This window comes from Solanum lycopersicum, chromosome 3, assembly GCF_036512215.1.
Source record: "Solanum lycopersicum chromosome 3, SLM_r2.1".
In the NCBI taxonomy this organism is placed as follows: Eukaryota; Viridiplantae; Streptophyta; class Magnoliopsida; order Solanales; family Solanaceae; genus Solanum; species Solanum lycopersicum.
The window spans coordinates 63279196-63296085 of NC_090802.1; the positions used below are offsets into that span (position 1 = coordinate 63279196).

The 16890-nt window shown below is 27.9% G+C and overlaps 2 protein-coding genes across 2 annotated transcripts; both read right to left on the bottom strand.

Moving 5' to 3' along the window:
* Positions 1-4870: 4870 nt before the first annotated feature.
* Positions 4871-5856, bottom strand: ENO (AP2/ERF transcription factor ENO). Its single transcript, XM_004236406.5, has one exon. It carries the CDS (start codon positions 5804-5806, stop codon positions 5048-5050), a length of 759 nt encoding a protein of 252 aa, XP_004236454.1. The 5' UTR covers positions 5807-5856; the 3' UTR covers positions 4871-5047.
* A 9016-nt stretch (positions 5857-14872) lies between these two features.
* Positions 14873-16537, bottom strand: LOC101055532 (Hop-interacting protein THI116). The gene is made up of 3 exons (NM_001279066.1): positions 15986-16537; positions 15498-15893; positions 14873-15382 (listed from the first exon to the last, which is right to left on the bottom strand). The coding sequence occupies exons 1-3, from the start codon at positions 16535-16537 to the stop codon at positions 14873-14875; spliced, it is 1458 nt and encodes a 485-aa protein (NP_001265995.1).
* Between the last annotated feature and the right edge of the window lie 353 nt (positions 16538-16890).

Consider the following 16890-nt stretch of genomic DNA (forward strand, 5'->3'; position numbering starts at 1 on the left):
ATATACAAAAAAAATTGTATATGTATAAAAGAAAGTTTATATACGAATGTAAATAAAATGAATATAACATTATACAAAAAATTGTATATGTATAAACAAAGTTATAAAGAAATGTAAATAAAATGAATATCACTTGTATATATATAAATGGAAATATGAATATAGTACTTATATATACACAAATCCCTCAAGCGGTTTTGTATATGGTAATGTAAAATACAAAATTTTTGTTTTAAAACAAATAATTGTATCAATTTTTAAAGTAATTACTTATATACATATATAACTAGTTGATATACAAAAAAAACTTAAAATATGAATATAACAACACAAATACCTTGATCAGTTTTATATATAATAATTTGATGTACAAACAACTATATTCAAGCAAGTAATTCTTACGGATGGAGATGAATCTTCCATTCTGATTTTGAAGAACTTGCAATTTGATAAGAATTTTTTTAAAATATATATATATATATATATATATATATATATATATATATATATATATATATATATATATATATATATATATATATATATATATATGAAAAACTAAAATGTATAATATATATACAATTGTTGATGAAGGACTATTTTTTAAAAAAAAATAGATTCATGGGTTGATTTTGGCGATTTCCTGCAAAAATTGAGAGTAAGACGAAATAGAGACGTGAAATCTTTTTTGAAATCCAAAATAGAGTGGAGGAGTGATTTTAGGAAAAAGATATGTAATGGGGATAGGAAAAATAAAATAAATTTTGTATAAAATTATATTATAAAATAATAAATAAGTCTTTTATTGGTATACAAATAGGTGGTGGGTCCCATTAATCATGACAAAAAAAAATATAATCACTCAATGTAAATAAATAAAAATACTCACATAATTTTCCCTTCATTCTTTATTTCATAAATTCTGTGTTGACTTAAACTATAACTCACTCAAAACAGACTGATGAAATTTGAAAGATAACCATTTCTCAAAGAAAAAATATTTTTATCTAAGTGCATGATATGTTAGTGGACAATGAATGGAGAAAATCGACATATTATCTGGAGCTATACAATATTGTTGGGTTGTTATATGTTGAAGGAGACTAGTCATGAGTTGAACTCCTCAACCACTGAAAATATACCGCAGTAAACTTGAATATCGTTAATTGAGGAAACCAAAATATACAACCTAAATATTATAAAGTTGGTAAAATTCGATGTCTACGAATAATTTTTTAAGAAATACAAAACTTTTGTATGCACAAAAAATATAATTTTGTGAAGAAGAATAAGGGATATATCAATCAATAGTGAAGCATGCATATATCAGAAAATGCCTCAATCAATAGATTATGATGATCGAATCCATCCAGGATATCATGCTTAGATTATGCTGCCTCTTCTGTTTATCACTGTTTACTCATGACGATTACATAAGAAAACCATTTTCAAGTTATTTCATCATATATCCTTATAATATATAATTACATTCTTTACATTAAATTTTGTTATAATCAGTAGTAAAATCAACCTGAGTAATTCAGATTCTTATTTGGGTAAATCATTCCAAATTTAGAAAATTTTAAATTATGAAATATTATTTCTCATGTACCCGTTTTAATAACCATGCGAAATTTTTACATTCGAAATACAAGAGCTAAATAATCTCTTCGTTTTGTTCCCAAACAAATATCAACACATATGCGTTAAAGAAACTACTCTCTCCGTCTCATTTTATATGACATTTTTATATATTTTGAAATCCAAATAAGTCTATCTTTGATCGTATGTTTTTCATAAATTCTTTTATCGTTTTGAATTATCATTTATTGTGACTTATAATACTCTGTACGTAATTTACAAATATATAAATTTCATTTAAAAAAAAAATCATACGCAAATGTCCGATTAAAGTTAAACTCTTCGACTCTCGAAAACAAAAAGTGCCACATAAATTGGGACAGAAGGAGTATAATATACAGGGGCGGAGCTACCTTCATACAAGGGGTTCATCCGAACTCCCTTCGATGAAAAATTATATTATTTATACATAGTTAAAATAAAGTTTATATGTATATATAGTAGACGTCGAACCACCTTCGACTATTGATTTCTACTGATTTCGAACCTCCTTATTGAAAATTCTGACTTTGCCTCTGATAATATATACATATATTTCATTTTAGCTTTTAATAATATGATTTCTTAGTTAAATTAGAATTATATTAGTATATAACATTCCATCTGAACAGACTAAAAAAAAAAATAATACATTACTCCTTATGTTTTACTATGAGCCTTTTTGGCGTACCTTTTTTTTTTAAAAAAAAAAAACCAACTTTCTGAAGGTCATTTAAAACTTGTTTTTAACTTATGTTTAATTTTTGTCAAGCATTTTCAAAAATTAAAAATAATTTAAAAAAAATGTCTCTTTTCTTTTACGTAATTCGAAATTTTAATTTTCTAACATGTCTTAACTTTGCTTTATATTTTTAAACTTTATTAGTTGTTTAAATCAAATTAAACATTAAACAAGCAAAGTAGTAACAGAATTTTGAAAAGTTTTTAGTCAAAGGGACTGGAGTATAAATTAGAATGGTACAAATTTTGAATGAAATCGAAAAGGTAGCTTTTATATTATATAGCAGGACAGACTGAACTTACAGTTCTTCACTGTTAAAAATTCTGAGAGAAAATGTACTTTGCCCATTTATTCAGTCTTGTGAATATTTAGAGTATCTAACCATCGGATCAACCAGAATTTCCTCATCCCTAAAGTACAATATCTAGGGCAGTCCACCCCATAACACAAATGTCTCGGCGTAGCTATGTTATAGTCAGATTCGTTGAAAAAATAATACTGAATATAAAAATTAAAATGATATACAAAATAATTAAAATATCATGAACACCCTTGATATAATAACGTATTGTAGCTTAATAATTTTAAATGTGTTGAAAGAGCTAGTGTTTAGTGTGCTCATGCATTTGAATCTCATCTCAGTAACAACAATTTTTATGTTACTCACTTTTTTTTGATGGTCTTTGTGAAATTTTTGACTCCTCTACGTCTATACGCTTGGCTAATACGGATGCATTACAATAAAACAATTAATAATCGTTATTTATCGATACTAAATTTAATATTGCTATTAGCATTTAGCGACATATTGAAAAAATGATACTAATAATACATTTTTAATGGTAAATAAATTATTACTCCATTATTAGATGATTGCCGCTAAAAATTACATTTCTTCTTTCTTCCAAATTCATTTACAAAAATAAGAAGCAAAATAAATTTTGCTACTCAAACCTTCACAACACAAGGAAATTTTACAGCTTGTTTTAAAAAGAGGAGCATCGATTCATATGAACTGTACCTGAAATATACGTATTATATGATATTTCTTTAAAAAGTTATTTTTCAATATTGTATTATAAATAATGTAAGATCATAAATAATAAAAAATAAAATAATCAAATAATAAGCCAGAAAAATTCACCTTAACACAAGCTGATAAATAAAAGATCAGATGTGTCATACAAGTAACGATCGTCCTCAGAAACCCCGTCTTTCGTGGGCGCCTTTTTAGGCGTTACAACGTCATTAATGTTCTCATACCAAAATTAACTCTATAATATATATAATGATAAATTTTAGAATTACACAATTTTAATAAAATTATAATATATTTTTTTAATTTATAAATTATATTAATTCTTTAAAAAGTAATATAAATCAAATATATAATATATGTCTTAGATACATTAAAGAGTATCTCGAATTTATTATAATATAAGTCAAATTAATACATTAAAAGATAATTTAAATATATAATATATAATTTAAATATATTAAAAACTAGCTCGAATATATTATAAAAAACTAAATAATATACGGCTCACGTACATTAAACACTGATTTGAATAAATTAATATGTAGAATTGAATACATTAAATAAATGATTTTTTTTCTGATATTTTTAGAAATACGAAACAAGAGAAACTCCTCTGCTACTACTTTTTGCTTGAGTCACTTGGACTTGTTTATCATGAGATATGAAATAACGATACAACATCATGACATGAAATAAATAATTATTTTATATTTATACACTTAAAATTTAGATATGTATTTTTAAATTTATTTTTTAAAATTTATTTAAATTTAAAAAAGTAAACACATGAATCCTGCATGATATAATATGCGTAGAATAAAAAAATTACATAAAGAATGTTATGTAAAATACATGTGTATTTGTTCTACTTTATACAAGTTCAAGTTTTTACCTGTGTACGTCCAAAAATCACGAATGTAATTTAAAATAAAGTTAAAAGTAAAAATATATTTATGCATTATGCATTTATTTTATTATATAATACTAAAATTATCGTGAGTTTGTATAAAATTTACCGAATAAAAAAAATTATAAATCATATAAAACTATATAACAAATTTCTGAAATAAATACAACATTTACTCATATAAATCTAATACAATAATATGAAACTTTTTTTTCTCTAGATTTTATGACTAACAAAACGAACTAAGAGCAGTAAAGTTAATGTTGATCAAAGTAGTCTTAATCTGAAATATAACTAATTTTAAAGAAGTTGAAAGTAATGAAAAAATAGAAAAAGGGAAAACTCAAAACCTATTATTACCAGCCGGCCTTGAAGCAAGCTAAGTTTTCCATGAATGTTAGATTAGATAATGTAATTTCAATAATCAGCCATTAGAAGTAATTAATCAAACGCACAACATACACATTGATGATTTGAAAGATCAAAGAAACGTAACGGACCATTAGCTACACATAACCGTGAATATTGTAACTGAAATAAACAAAACAAAGTCATTCAGATATAGAATACAAAAAAAAAACTACATTTAACATAACGTTTTTGTTGTTTGTTTGTTTTTTCAAGAAAAACTACAACAAAATGATAACATGCATTTCTCATCGTATTGCATGAACCACATAGTTTAATTTATACGTTTATGCTAAAAACACATACTATACGAAACGAGCATTAATTGACTCTACTTCCTCCTGAAGCCGAGATTGAGATCAAGCTCCACAGTGACACTTACCCCTTTACTTAATTCATTTGAGCTGAATAAATGGGCAGCTGAAGTTACAACTGAGCATTTTCTTTGATTATTAGCAATACTGCCACCATTTTTGTTCTTCTTTTTCATTTCGCGAGATGAATTTGAAGATGATGACGTGGATGTTGGTGAAGTAGGCAGAGGGACAATCGGAGGAATCTGGAAATTCGTTCGAGCTTTTGAACCTCTCAGCCACCTCGCCGCCGCGTCGTACGCACGCGCCGCCTCCTCCGGGGTGTCGAACGTACCCAGCCAGTGTCTGCACCGCCCTATACGGTCGCGAATCTCCGCTGACCATCTCCCCCATGGCCTCTTTCTCACTCCTCTGTAACTCTTCTCCACAGATTGAACATTATTGTTATTCTTCTTCTTTTCTTCAGGACACGTGCGTTTCAGAATTGAAATTGCTGATGAATTTGGATCATCATTCTTGTTTTGATTATTATTATTATTGTTACTGTGACCGAAAAGAACATGTTCTCCAACAACAGCAGCGATTCCTTCAAGAACAGGGGATTTTTCATTAAAATTTTCATTAGCAGAAACAGAGTAATTATCCCAAAATGGGTCGAGGGAATAATTAGTGTTGTCAATGGAGAAATTATGGTGACGATTTGGTTCATTTGGGTAAAGGGGATTTTGTGTAGAGAAGAAGAATGGTTCAGCTTTTTGAGAAAGGGAATTATACATTGTACTGTGCTAAAGATGGAAGGTGCAGAGGGTAGAGAAAGACAAAAAGATTTTACATAGATTGTGATGCTGAGAACTCAGAGTTCAACTATTTATAATATCAACAGAAATTAATTATTTAATTAAAAATATTTTTGTTGATTTTTCTTAAAATACTTTTATTTAAATTTATTGATAAATATATTATAAACATTTACGTAATTATATATGAAATGGTCGTTTGAGTTGAATTTTGATACTTGAACCAATGCAAAAATACAATCTAAATTGGCTCGATGGGGGTTGAATATTTTATATTAGTTTTTATGTCTTTATGATTAATCATATGGTTATAAATTATAAGTTAAAATGATCCACATAATTTGAAAGTCATACATTAAAATTTATGTTTTTGACTTAGAAATATTAATTTTAGAGTCGGTTTAAATTGATTAAATTTATTTTTAAATTAATTTTTAATTTCTGTAAGTGTTTGACAAATATATATAAAAAAAACTTAAAATAAATTATGAAGTATTTGACAAAACAAAAAATATGTCAAAATTAGTCAAAAATAACTTAAAATAAATCTGAAATCAAAAGTAGATCTACCATTACATTTTGTTTTTTAATTTAATAGTCATTTTACTTTAATATTTTATTTTTAACTTAAAATAAATCAATCCAAACAAGCCCTAAATCAACTCTATATTACTAGATTTTTGAAGAGACAAGTCTCACAAGAATTTGGGACAAAATAAATATGAAAATAGAGTTGAATAATAAACATTGAAAATAATCTAATGCATGATTCAAAAAAAATAGATTTAGAATATATTTTCTTCTTTTCCATTTCTTTCATCTACTTTCCTTTTTAATTTGTAAGGAAGAAAGACCCTTTTCTTCCATTACATAATTTTTATTAAAACTTTTTCGGTGACACATTTTAAATCAGGATATTTCAATTGATATGTTTTTAATTTTGAATCATAGAATAGTCAAAAACCTTTTTTTAACTCTAATAAACCAACTTAAAATAAATCATACAAATTTATATTAAATAAAGAACATTTTATTTTAAACAAATTAAATAAACATATCACATAAAATAATATTCTCTTCCTTTAAAAAAGAATGTCCTTATTTCTTTTTAGTTTATTTAAAAAAGAATAATTCCTTTTCTTTTTTGGTAAGACTTTAACTTTAACTTTCCACGTCGTATATTTTAAATCTCAAAATTAAAAAAACTTTTGATACATTTAACATAATTCTAATTTAAAATTATAATATTAAATTATTATTTTTTAAAATTTCATTTCAAATCAAAATAATTTTTTTTTCAAATCAACATAGCTTATCCTTTTTAAAACGCACGAAAAATATATATTATTAGGAGGGTCTATGATTTTATAGACATGGGTGTCAAATACGATAAGACAAGAATCCGTCAAGTTTATTAATTATCACTGTTATAACCCTGTCAATACTTGCAACGGAGGGATATAAACCTCTGTGTTAAAAGACAAAACTACCCATTGAAGCTCTCCAACTTTTTTCTAAATTTTAATTTGATACAATGCAAATGTTTTAAAAAGTTAAAAGTCTATCGGTTACAAAAGTATATATCAAATTATATTTATATGCAATTTTTTTGTTTAAATATGACATGTTAGAATAACTAATTAAAAAGATCACTATTGACTTTTTTTTTGTATAAATTTAAGTTTAATCATTTTAAGTTTTAATCATAATTACTGTTTCATAAAATTGAAAATCTTACATCTAATAGTTGTGTGAACTAGATCGTTATTTCAATTTATATGTCATGTGATTAGAATAAAGTAGAAAATCTGATGCAGGGACTTAATTATCATTGTGAGAAAAGTGACTGATGCGAAATAATCAGATGCAGAGAAAATAACAAAACAGGGTGAATATTACTTAAAAACTCTTGTAACGCTATTTTAATTGATGTAAAATAAAAGAAAAAATAGACTCTCGAAAAATTGTTACTTAAAATTAATCTCAAATATTTACATGAATATAAATTATTTTATTACAATAAAATAAATTAAAAGTAATTTCTTTATGATTATTTAAAAGTGTTATCTTTTATGCTATATATTAAAAAGAAAAATCGTATCACAAAATTATTATTTTATTTGACATGCTTTCTTTTTAATCCATCTCAACAAAATATCACTTTAGAATAATTAAAGATAATTTAATTTATAAATTTTTTTATCATCATTAATGAAAATCATATACAACAATACAACTATCGTTAAAAAATTGCAAAATTATGAATTTAAACTTTCTTTGTATTTTCTTAATCGTTGGTGTAATATATCATAAGTATAATAAATTACAGTTAGAAATGAAATAATCAAGAAAATAAATAAATAATTATCCTATATATCGCTCCAACGGCTTTACTTCATCCGAGATACAATACTCCATCAAGTATAATGCATAGTTAAAGAGTTCAAAGCTTCACGAAACATCATCTTTTTAAATAATATCACGTAAAATGAAAATGAATGAAAAAATAATAAATGCATGGGGTAAATGATCTCGATTAATTTAAGGGAAATGTAGGACGTAATAAGAGGCGTAGGATTACTGTAATGTAAGGCGTCAGAGTGGCGTCAATAAGAAAAGATAGTTTGACTGCATGGTTTTGGTATGATTGCTTCTTTTTAACCAGAGGAAGATTTGGGTGTATGACAGCTACATTATTGTAACCGTGTAGTAACTATAAATGAACCATCATATACAACACATGCACACTACTATTTATGATATAAAAACCAAACTCATGTGTAGATTAATCAGATAATATTAAAGATTTGATCATGGAAACATGAGTAAGTTACGTGCATGGATTAAAAATGATAATCATCACATCAATCAATGGAGTTATGTGGGGGGGTACTATGGTAGATAAATTATGGGACAAAGTGGTAAGCATTATATTTTTGGACGTGTATCAAATGACAATAATATATATCTAAAATCTTTTGGAGTGTAGTAAAAGGGACCTTTATTGTTTTCATTGATGCTATCTACCCCTCCTTCGATCTTGATTTAGTGGATTTTATATAATTTTTTTTGGAGTTAATTACTTTAGTATATTATAATTTGTAATATTATTCATTTTAGTATATTATATTTTTTCTTATACGTTCAAAGATAAATGCATTAAAACTAATAGTTGTAATTTATCTTAGTTAAATTATGTTTAAGTGAATTTGTATGTATATGGAATGTATAGAAAATCTTACTCGTCGCTTTTTCCATCCCGCTCCCACTAGTATCACACCAGATAAAAAGAGATATAAGTATTCAGTGTGATTCATATTGTATCCTGTACAAACGAATATCGCTCGTCTTCCTCGGCAATATCTCTCGTCTCACTCCCTATTTTTATATATATAATATATAGTAGTAAAAATACACGTATTTAAATATATTTTCTTCAAATATATGATAAAATACTTAATATTTTATATAATAATAGTATATGGTAATGATATATGTCCGAATAACTCGCCTTTTTATACGTTTTCAACATCTTAAAATGAAAAGGGGTGTTTTGTTAATTTTGCATTTAACTCTTTTAGCACGTATATATATATTTTTTTCTTATTCATTAATATTAAAATAACAATGAATGGTTTTTTAAAAAACTTTTCAATATATATATACTTGTTTATTTTTAAAGACAAAATTTTATATTTTTTAATTATATCTTAATTTTAGAAAGTAATAGGAGTAAATAATTATTAATTTGAGAGATATAATTTTAGGTGTTATGAAATGTAGTCTACTGTGTGCTGATGTCCTTCCTGCATCTCTCATCCTTCCATAGTACCAAGGATTTTCCTTCATCTTTAAACTGATTTTTTTAACATTAAATTTAACAAGTTTAAGTTATTATACGATTAAAATAGAGAAGATAATTATATTACTTTGTGACGCTCTAATAAGATGGGATTAACTAATATTCATGAAAAATTGTATATAATGACAGAGGAAAATGAATAAGTATCACTCTACACTGAAATTTCAGAAATACATCTTAATAAAATTAAAATTTTATTAACACGAAATATTCTACGTAAAATAAAAATGTACAAAGTTACAAAAAAATTAAACCTTAATTTATTTAAATATGTGATTTCAATCTAAAAAAATACTCTGTGCATTTTCTTTAACTAAAATTTAAGAAAGATATCTAAAAAATTTTGTACTAGAATATTTTTCTTTCACTTAATTATATATTATTATCGTTTAAAATATGTTTGTTGGTGAATGGAATATGGGCAGTTTGGGACATATTTCGAGGAAGTGTTGGGTGGAGTATATGATAATTTAGGAAACATTGGCTACCAACAAAACAGAATGTCGGTCTATAATTCTCTAATTTCTTTATTCTTTCAGAAATTAAAATAAATTACCAAAAAAAACATGTATTTATTCAAAGGAATTGAATTGGATATTATTCAATATGGTGTTTTATGTACAGACACTCTTTTTTACCAAGAGACAATACTCATGTTATTTTATGTTTTGAAAAACACTAGGTTCATTAATAAAGGAAATCCCCAAAAGAAAGAGGACAAACACTAAAATATGTGCTATTATTATGATACTCTCAATTAATAATCTGCTTCTTCCGTTTCAAAATATTTATCATATTAAAAATTAATCAATATCATAAGAATTTTTTTTGTTTTATAACTTTAGTTATCAAACATAAATAATAACAAAATAAATTTTAAATATTATTTTATGATTAAATAAAAACACGATAAATAATTTATGAGAGACATAAGTTATTTTTTATTATTGTTATGATCGATATCTCTGTGGATTCTGCTTGTTTCGATGTGTCAGTACTCACTAAGGATTCACTCTTATTTTGCAACAAAATTGATGCATTGGAAAAGTAAAATTGGGATATGCACTCTCTTTTTGTATCTTACTTCATTTATTTTTGTCTCTTTTCAATATCCTTTCGTGCTTTTCTCTTCTTTAATCTACAATTTTCTATTCTACATTGGGTTGCCTATAATAAAAAAATTATGTTTGTTCTAGTCAAACCAATAAATGAAATACTTCAATTTGTTCTAAAAGGCTAGTAGTTGAGTGAATTAAGTATAATTTTTTTTTAAAAAAACATATTCTTTTATTTGAATTTATGAAAGAATATTTTACTTTTAATGTGGAGTTTTCAAAGAAAAATTCAAATTCAATCACCATTTCTATTGTAAAACTCTAAAACGAAGTGTTAAATGTTTCAATATGTACTAATATTTAACATGAATACAGTTTCGAGATAAAAGAATAGTTCTAATTTATTTAAATTTCATTGTTCATATAGATATATATCATTCAAATGATATTTTAAAGTGGCAAGATTAACTAACGCGGTTCTAAATCAAATCGATATTAATAACTCGAATCGAAAGAAAGTTATTGATGTATCAGTATTGAGTTATTGATTTAGCAGTTTTAGTAATATATTTTTTTTTGTTATCACATTATCGATTCTTAACTGTTTTAGGTTTTTCCTTAACAAACTAATCGATAATTTGATAGTAAATTAAATAATAATATTTATTCCACTTTATTTTATAGAAAATCCTTAACTTAGAGTTTGGTTTCTGACTCTTTTATTTATGGTTATCTCAAACAATTAGTTATTCTACAATGTAAAAACAACCTTTTGAGCAAAAAGGAACTTGTGAGTTTATGTGCATGATTTATTTAATTTGTCAACTTATTTCGGAGTGATTTTCACTGTTTTTTTTTGTTAAATCTTAACGATTAATTCGATAATCTAACCAATACAAATTGATAACCAATAAGCCAAATCGATAAACGTTAAACTCGAACCGAACGATATGCAACCCTAGGCAAGATGCATAAGTGATAAGAGAACATAAAAAATAAATAAAGGTAAAACACAAGATGAGTTGCATTGCATTATTGGGGGAATTTTTGGTTATAGCCACTCAAAATAGTTTTACTACGCTTAATCTTTATAATTTGCTAATTACGAATTGTAGCTACATGTTAAAGAAATGAGAGAGGTGAGTGAGATTGAGAGAGGGAGGAGAGAGGACAGAGAGTGGAAAGATGTAAATAGTAATGTATATTGATTAGATAATTGTATCTATGTAACTAGTATGTATATGTATCAATGCTTGCATTTATATGACTCCATACAGTTTGTATACAATTGAATCGAGTTCAAATAATTGTGTTTGTATGTACGCCCTTTATCTCTCGCTTTATACCAATACGAATTGTAGCTATGTTTGATAGTTAACTACAAATACTTGTTTAACCGCGTAATTTTCCTTTATCTTAACCATCCAGCCTCAGTATAGCCCATAAACTTCCACACCAGGGCGGCCCAATTTGACTGATGGGGTTGGGCTGGGGATATCAGCGAGGTTGGGCCGAACAAGATACTGGGCTTGGTAGAGAAGCCCAGGTGCTTGCTCGGGTTGCACTCATTTATACGATTTAATTAATTCTTTTTAAAAAATTTTCCCCCAGTGCGTTAATATTAGAGATATATTTTAGATTCCTAATATCATATTTAAGATTAAGCATAAATATAGAGCTTTGATTTATTTAAAATCAATGATATTTGAACCATCATAACATTTTGAAATATTTATAGCTTCGAACACAATAAACACTAAAGATAGAACTGGGAAAAAAAAAAAACGATATATTTTTGGACAAAGTAGTAGCAAGCTGAGCCACAAATTCACAAAAATGTTGGTAAATTATGAAGTGCTCATATAGAAAGATATTAAATTCATCATTCAAACAACTTGAATCCAAGTTACAATACTAAGAGCACAATGCAAAAAACTAGTTTAAAACTAAAAAATTAAAGCATAAAGCAATAAATGTGCACTTCATTTTGATTGATCAGGTACCAAAACAATGTCACACACTTACAAACGATAGTACACAAGGTGCAATAATTAGTACTGCAGGCATGCTTGGCAAAAGGATGCTACAATAAAATCAAACGGCATATATACATACATATATTAATGATTGAAACTACAAACTACGTTTTGATGCAGCTAAACGGTGCACATAAATTAAGACAGAGGAAATAGTAAGGAAATACCTTAATATCGTATTCAACATTAGCCTTACTGAGAAGATCAGCCTTGAGCTTAGCAGTCTGAGCAAGAGCATTTTTCAAATACATCTATCGATCTATAGGAGAGAAAGCAAAAACAATCAACAATTAACTTGTCCACGTGGATACTTATATATCTTTTAAATACACTATTAAAAAGTGCAGAGATAATAGGTCATACCCAAAGTTTGAGATTGTTATGACAATTCCGATCAAAGTTTAAATATATTTTAATTTTTTTTCTCTTTATTTAAATGTGTGAATAGGTTAAAACCTTCTTAAGCTATAACCATTTCACAAGTTCCAGACCTAAATTACTATTTGGTGTATGTTCCTCACCACAATGCCTTTAATCTTTAATGTCCAATTGAATATAGCAAAATGTTAGGGTAACTTGATTAAAGGAGCTTGGAAGAATAAAAAAGTTTATAAATTTGAGTCGACATGGCACAACAAGTTCATACTAGTCGTGTTACGTGAACTCTCAATAATTCAGTTATGAAACTTGCAAAAAAGATAGTCTAAAGTTTTGTTGACTCAATTAGCCGCTTCCATCTGAGTTTTTTGTCCAAGGTAAGAGAAATACTCATGGCCAGCTACATCTACAAGTTGTTTAACATTAGCATTAAAGACCAAATTGATTCAATTCAAGTTTCACTTTATCAAATACTTCTTGCTTAAACTCTTTACTTATCTTAAAGATCTGCTCCATAGCCATTGAAGCAGCAAGAACACGCGTTTCCCCTCCCTGTGCAATTCGAATTTAATTGAAGCTTACTAATATGGACTCTGGACATTCAGTGAGAAACCAAAGTAATTAATAAAAAGTTAGAGATTTAATAATTTTAAAAATTAAAGTTGTAATTATGAGTAAAATAATAAATAATTTATATATTTACTTTGAAATATCCTAGAAACATAATTCTCGTAGTAAAAACAGGAAAAAAACGGTTTAAAAAGAGCTTAGGAATACGGAGAAGTATTAGTTATATTTAAGCGTGGGATGATTTTTAGCTAGAATGGTGGGATTGACAATTTTCAAAAGTAGATAAAGAAATTAGAGAAAATAGCCAAATGAGCTTCAATCTATTTGTGAATTTCCTGGACTATTTTGAAGTGGAATGAGTAGCCCCTTTTTAAGTGTTGTATGAGAAGCAATAAACATGTAAAAAATATTCCTATTATAATTAAAAAATTTGTATATTTTATCTCTTTCATTTATTTCTTAAAAATAAAATTATCCTCCCCTTGATGGGAATATACTTTTAATCTCTTCTTTTTCTTTTTTTTTTTCAATTTTCTTTATAATTTACCTCACTTTTCATATTATACAAATCAATATTCCGAATTACCCAAACAAACCTTAGATCAATAGTTTTATTTACACATAATTTACCATCAGAGAAAAAAATAAATAAATTCAATTTCTTGTTCATCATCTTCAATAAAAATGTTTAAGTTTTTTTTGTAACAATTTGATCAATTTTGTCTTTCCAACATTACCTATTAATGATTTTGTTTAAATTATCATTAGAAAAAGATTCTTGATCAGAATTTTGATCTTCTTTTGCATTTTTAGCTATCACTTTTGATATTGTTTTAATGGTGAAAAAATAAAGGAGGGTAATGAAACGAAGAAGAATGAGAAAGAAAGTAAATAAAAGATACACATGTACATGTGTTGGTGCGTGCGTGGGTAGTTGAAAATCCGGGAAAGATAGGTGAAATGCCTTTTATCTACCATAGCCTTTTACCAATTCATGACTTGATATACATTATTTCCAAATACATGAAAAAAACAACTTCAATCCAAGCAGCACAATGCAAAGTAGTACTAATTTATAATTCAATACCAGAAAAGCAAAGCATAAATAATCCCATAGCAAACTAGAGATTAACTAATGTGCACTTCATTTGTGGTGTGGTAAGGTTGCAAGCCAAGCAGGAGGCTGCATCCCAGTTTGTTCCTGTACTGTTTCAAGCAGAGGAGGCATCATACGGTACAATGCAGCAACATCCTTCAATCCGCTCCCACCTTCGCCGCCACTATTGCTTTCACCTCCATTAGCACCTGACCAAATGCTAATCTTTGGCTGCATACCGTTCACTGCTTCAGCGTTGAGTTGGGCGATTTCCTTGTACATACCGTTGTTGATCATCAAATAGTCTCTGAGAGCAGTGTAATTGTGATTCAATTCCTTTAGAATGGATCCTAAGTAAATTGCTTGTGCTTTTCCAATCGTTGCTACTCCTTCCGCTTCCTTCTGCTTTGCATACAGCTCGCTGTTTGCAGCCTGCTGCCGAGTATAGAGTTCAGCATCTGCATTTGCCTTTTGTGCCTCTGCTTTCTTCTGGCTCTCGAATAGTGCAGCTTCTGCTTCTTTCTGTCGCTTGTATAATTCAGAATTTGCCTCTTGCACCTAACATGTATAATTTTGTCACAGAGAAAGTAACTTGATGTTAAAAGAAATGAATTTTGAGCGTAACAAGGCATGCGATTACAACAAGTAAAAAAGAAAAGTACTACTTACTTACCTTAATATCATATTCGACAGTAGCCTTGGTGAGAAGCTCAGCCTTGAGCTTAGCAGTCTCAACAAAAGCTTTCTTTTTCTCCACTTCCATTTGCAGCTCTGCTTCTCTTATGGCTACCGCCTTCTCGGCTTCCACCTCCGCCAGCCTGGCAGTCTGAGACCACCCTGCTTTCTTCTTTGCCAGAAAAGCAGTTGCCTCAACAACCTCAGCTTCTCTTTGGTTCTGAAATATTTTAACTTCAGTGTTTACTCTAACTTCTTCCTTCTTTCCTTCTCCTTGCCTTTTCGTTGATATGATAAATGTCTCAGCATCAATCATAGCAGCATTTTGCTTTGTTTCTCCATCTCTTAGCTTTGCACCTATCTCTCCTTTCATCCTTGCCTCCGCTACATCAATCTATCACACATGAAATAAATTAGGTTGATTTCGCTGAACTCAATAGTTTTTGCTCAAAAAAAATGTATATATATATATTTGTATTTATGTACCTTGGCTTGATTGGCGGCCTCCATCTGAGTCTTTTGTCCAAGGTAAGAGAAATACTCATGGCCAGGAACATCTACAAGCTGCTTAACATTAGCATTATAGATATAAAGCCCAAATTGATTCAATTCAAGTTGCACTTTATCAAATACTTCTTGCTTAAATTCCTTTGTTCCCTTAAAAATCTGTTCCATTGTCATGGAAGCAGCAAGTACACGAGTTTCCCCTTCGATAACTCCCTTGACAAGATCTTGTATATGAGTTGACTGCTTGTCACTATTAGACATAAGTTTTGCATACTTAATCAAGCTCTCATAATTCGTCTCGTCCAACACTTTTGGCCCAATTGTGAATACCGCCGGGAGGTAGAAAGGGAGTTTCTCCGCGCTCATAGCTTGAACCTGGAACGAATAGTTCACCGGGGAAATGTCGAGCCTGGTGCATTTTTGGAGGGGCCATAAGAAATGCTTCTTCTTCAGTAGTATTTCAGATATGCCATTTCCAGTGATCGCAAGCATTTCCGATGGGCCAGCTACGATATACCTCGGAATTCCCATATCGAATTATAAATTTATGAGCGAATAAATTACGAATATTGAGTCGATGATCTTGGAATAAACGTGACTATATTGTATATATATAGAGTGGGGAAATACTGTAGGAAGGTGCTAGTACTGATGATTAGGGTTGAGGCAGTTATGTGAGTACGAAAATCGTGCAAATGAAAGAAGCATTTCTGTTGATAGTTTCAAGGCCAAGGGATTGTCCTTCGATGGAAATTTCCCATTTTGTCCATTAATTAGATCGGTGGCGAATTTTAAATTTTATTTTATATCAACAGAATCACATAACTATACTAAATAATTATTTTCTTTTTTTTAAAAAAAGAAAAAAACTCTTGTGCTTCTTC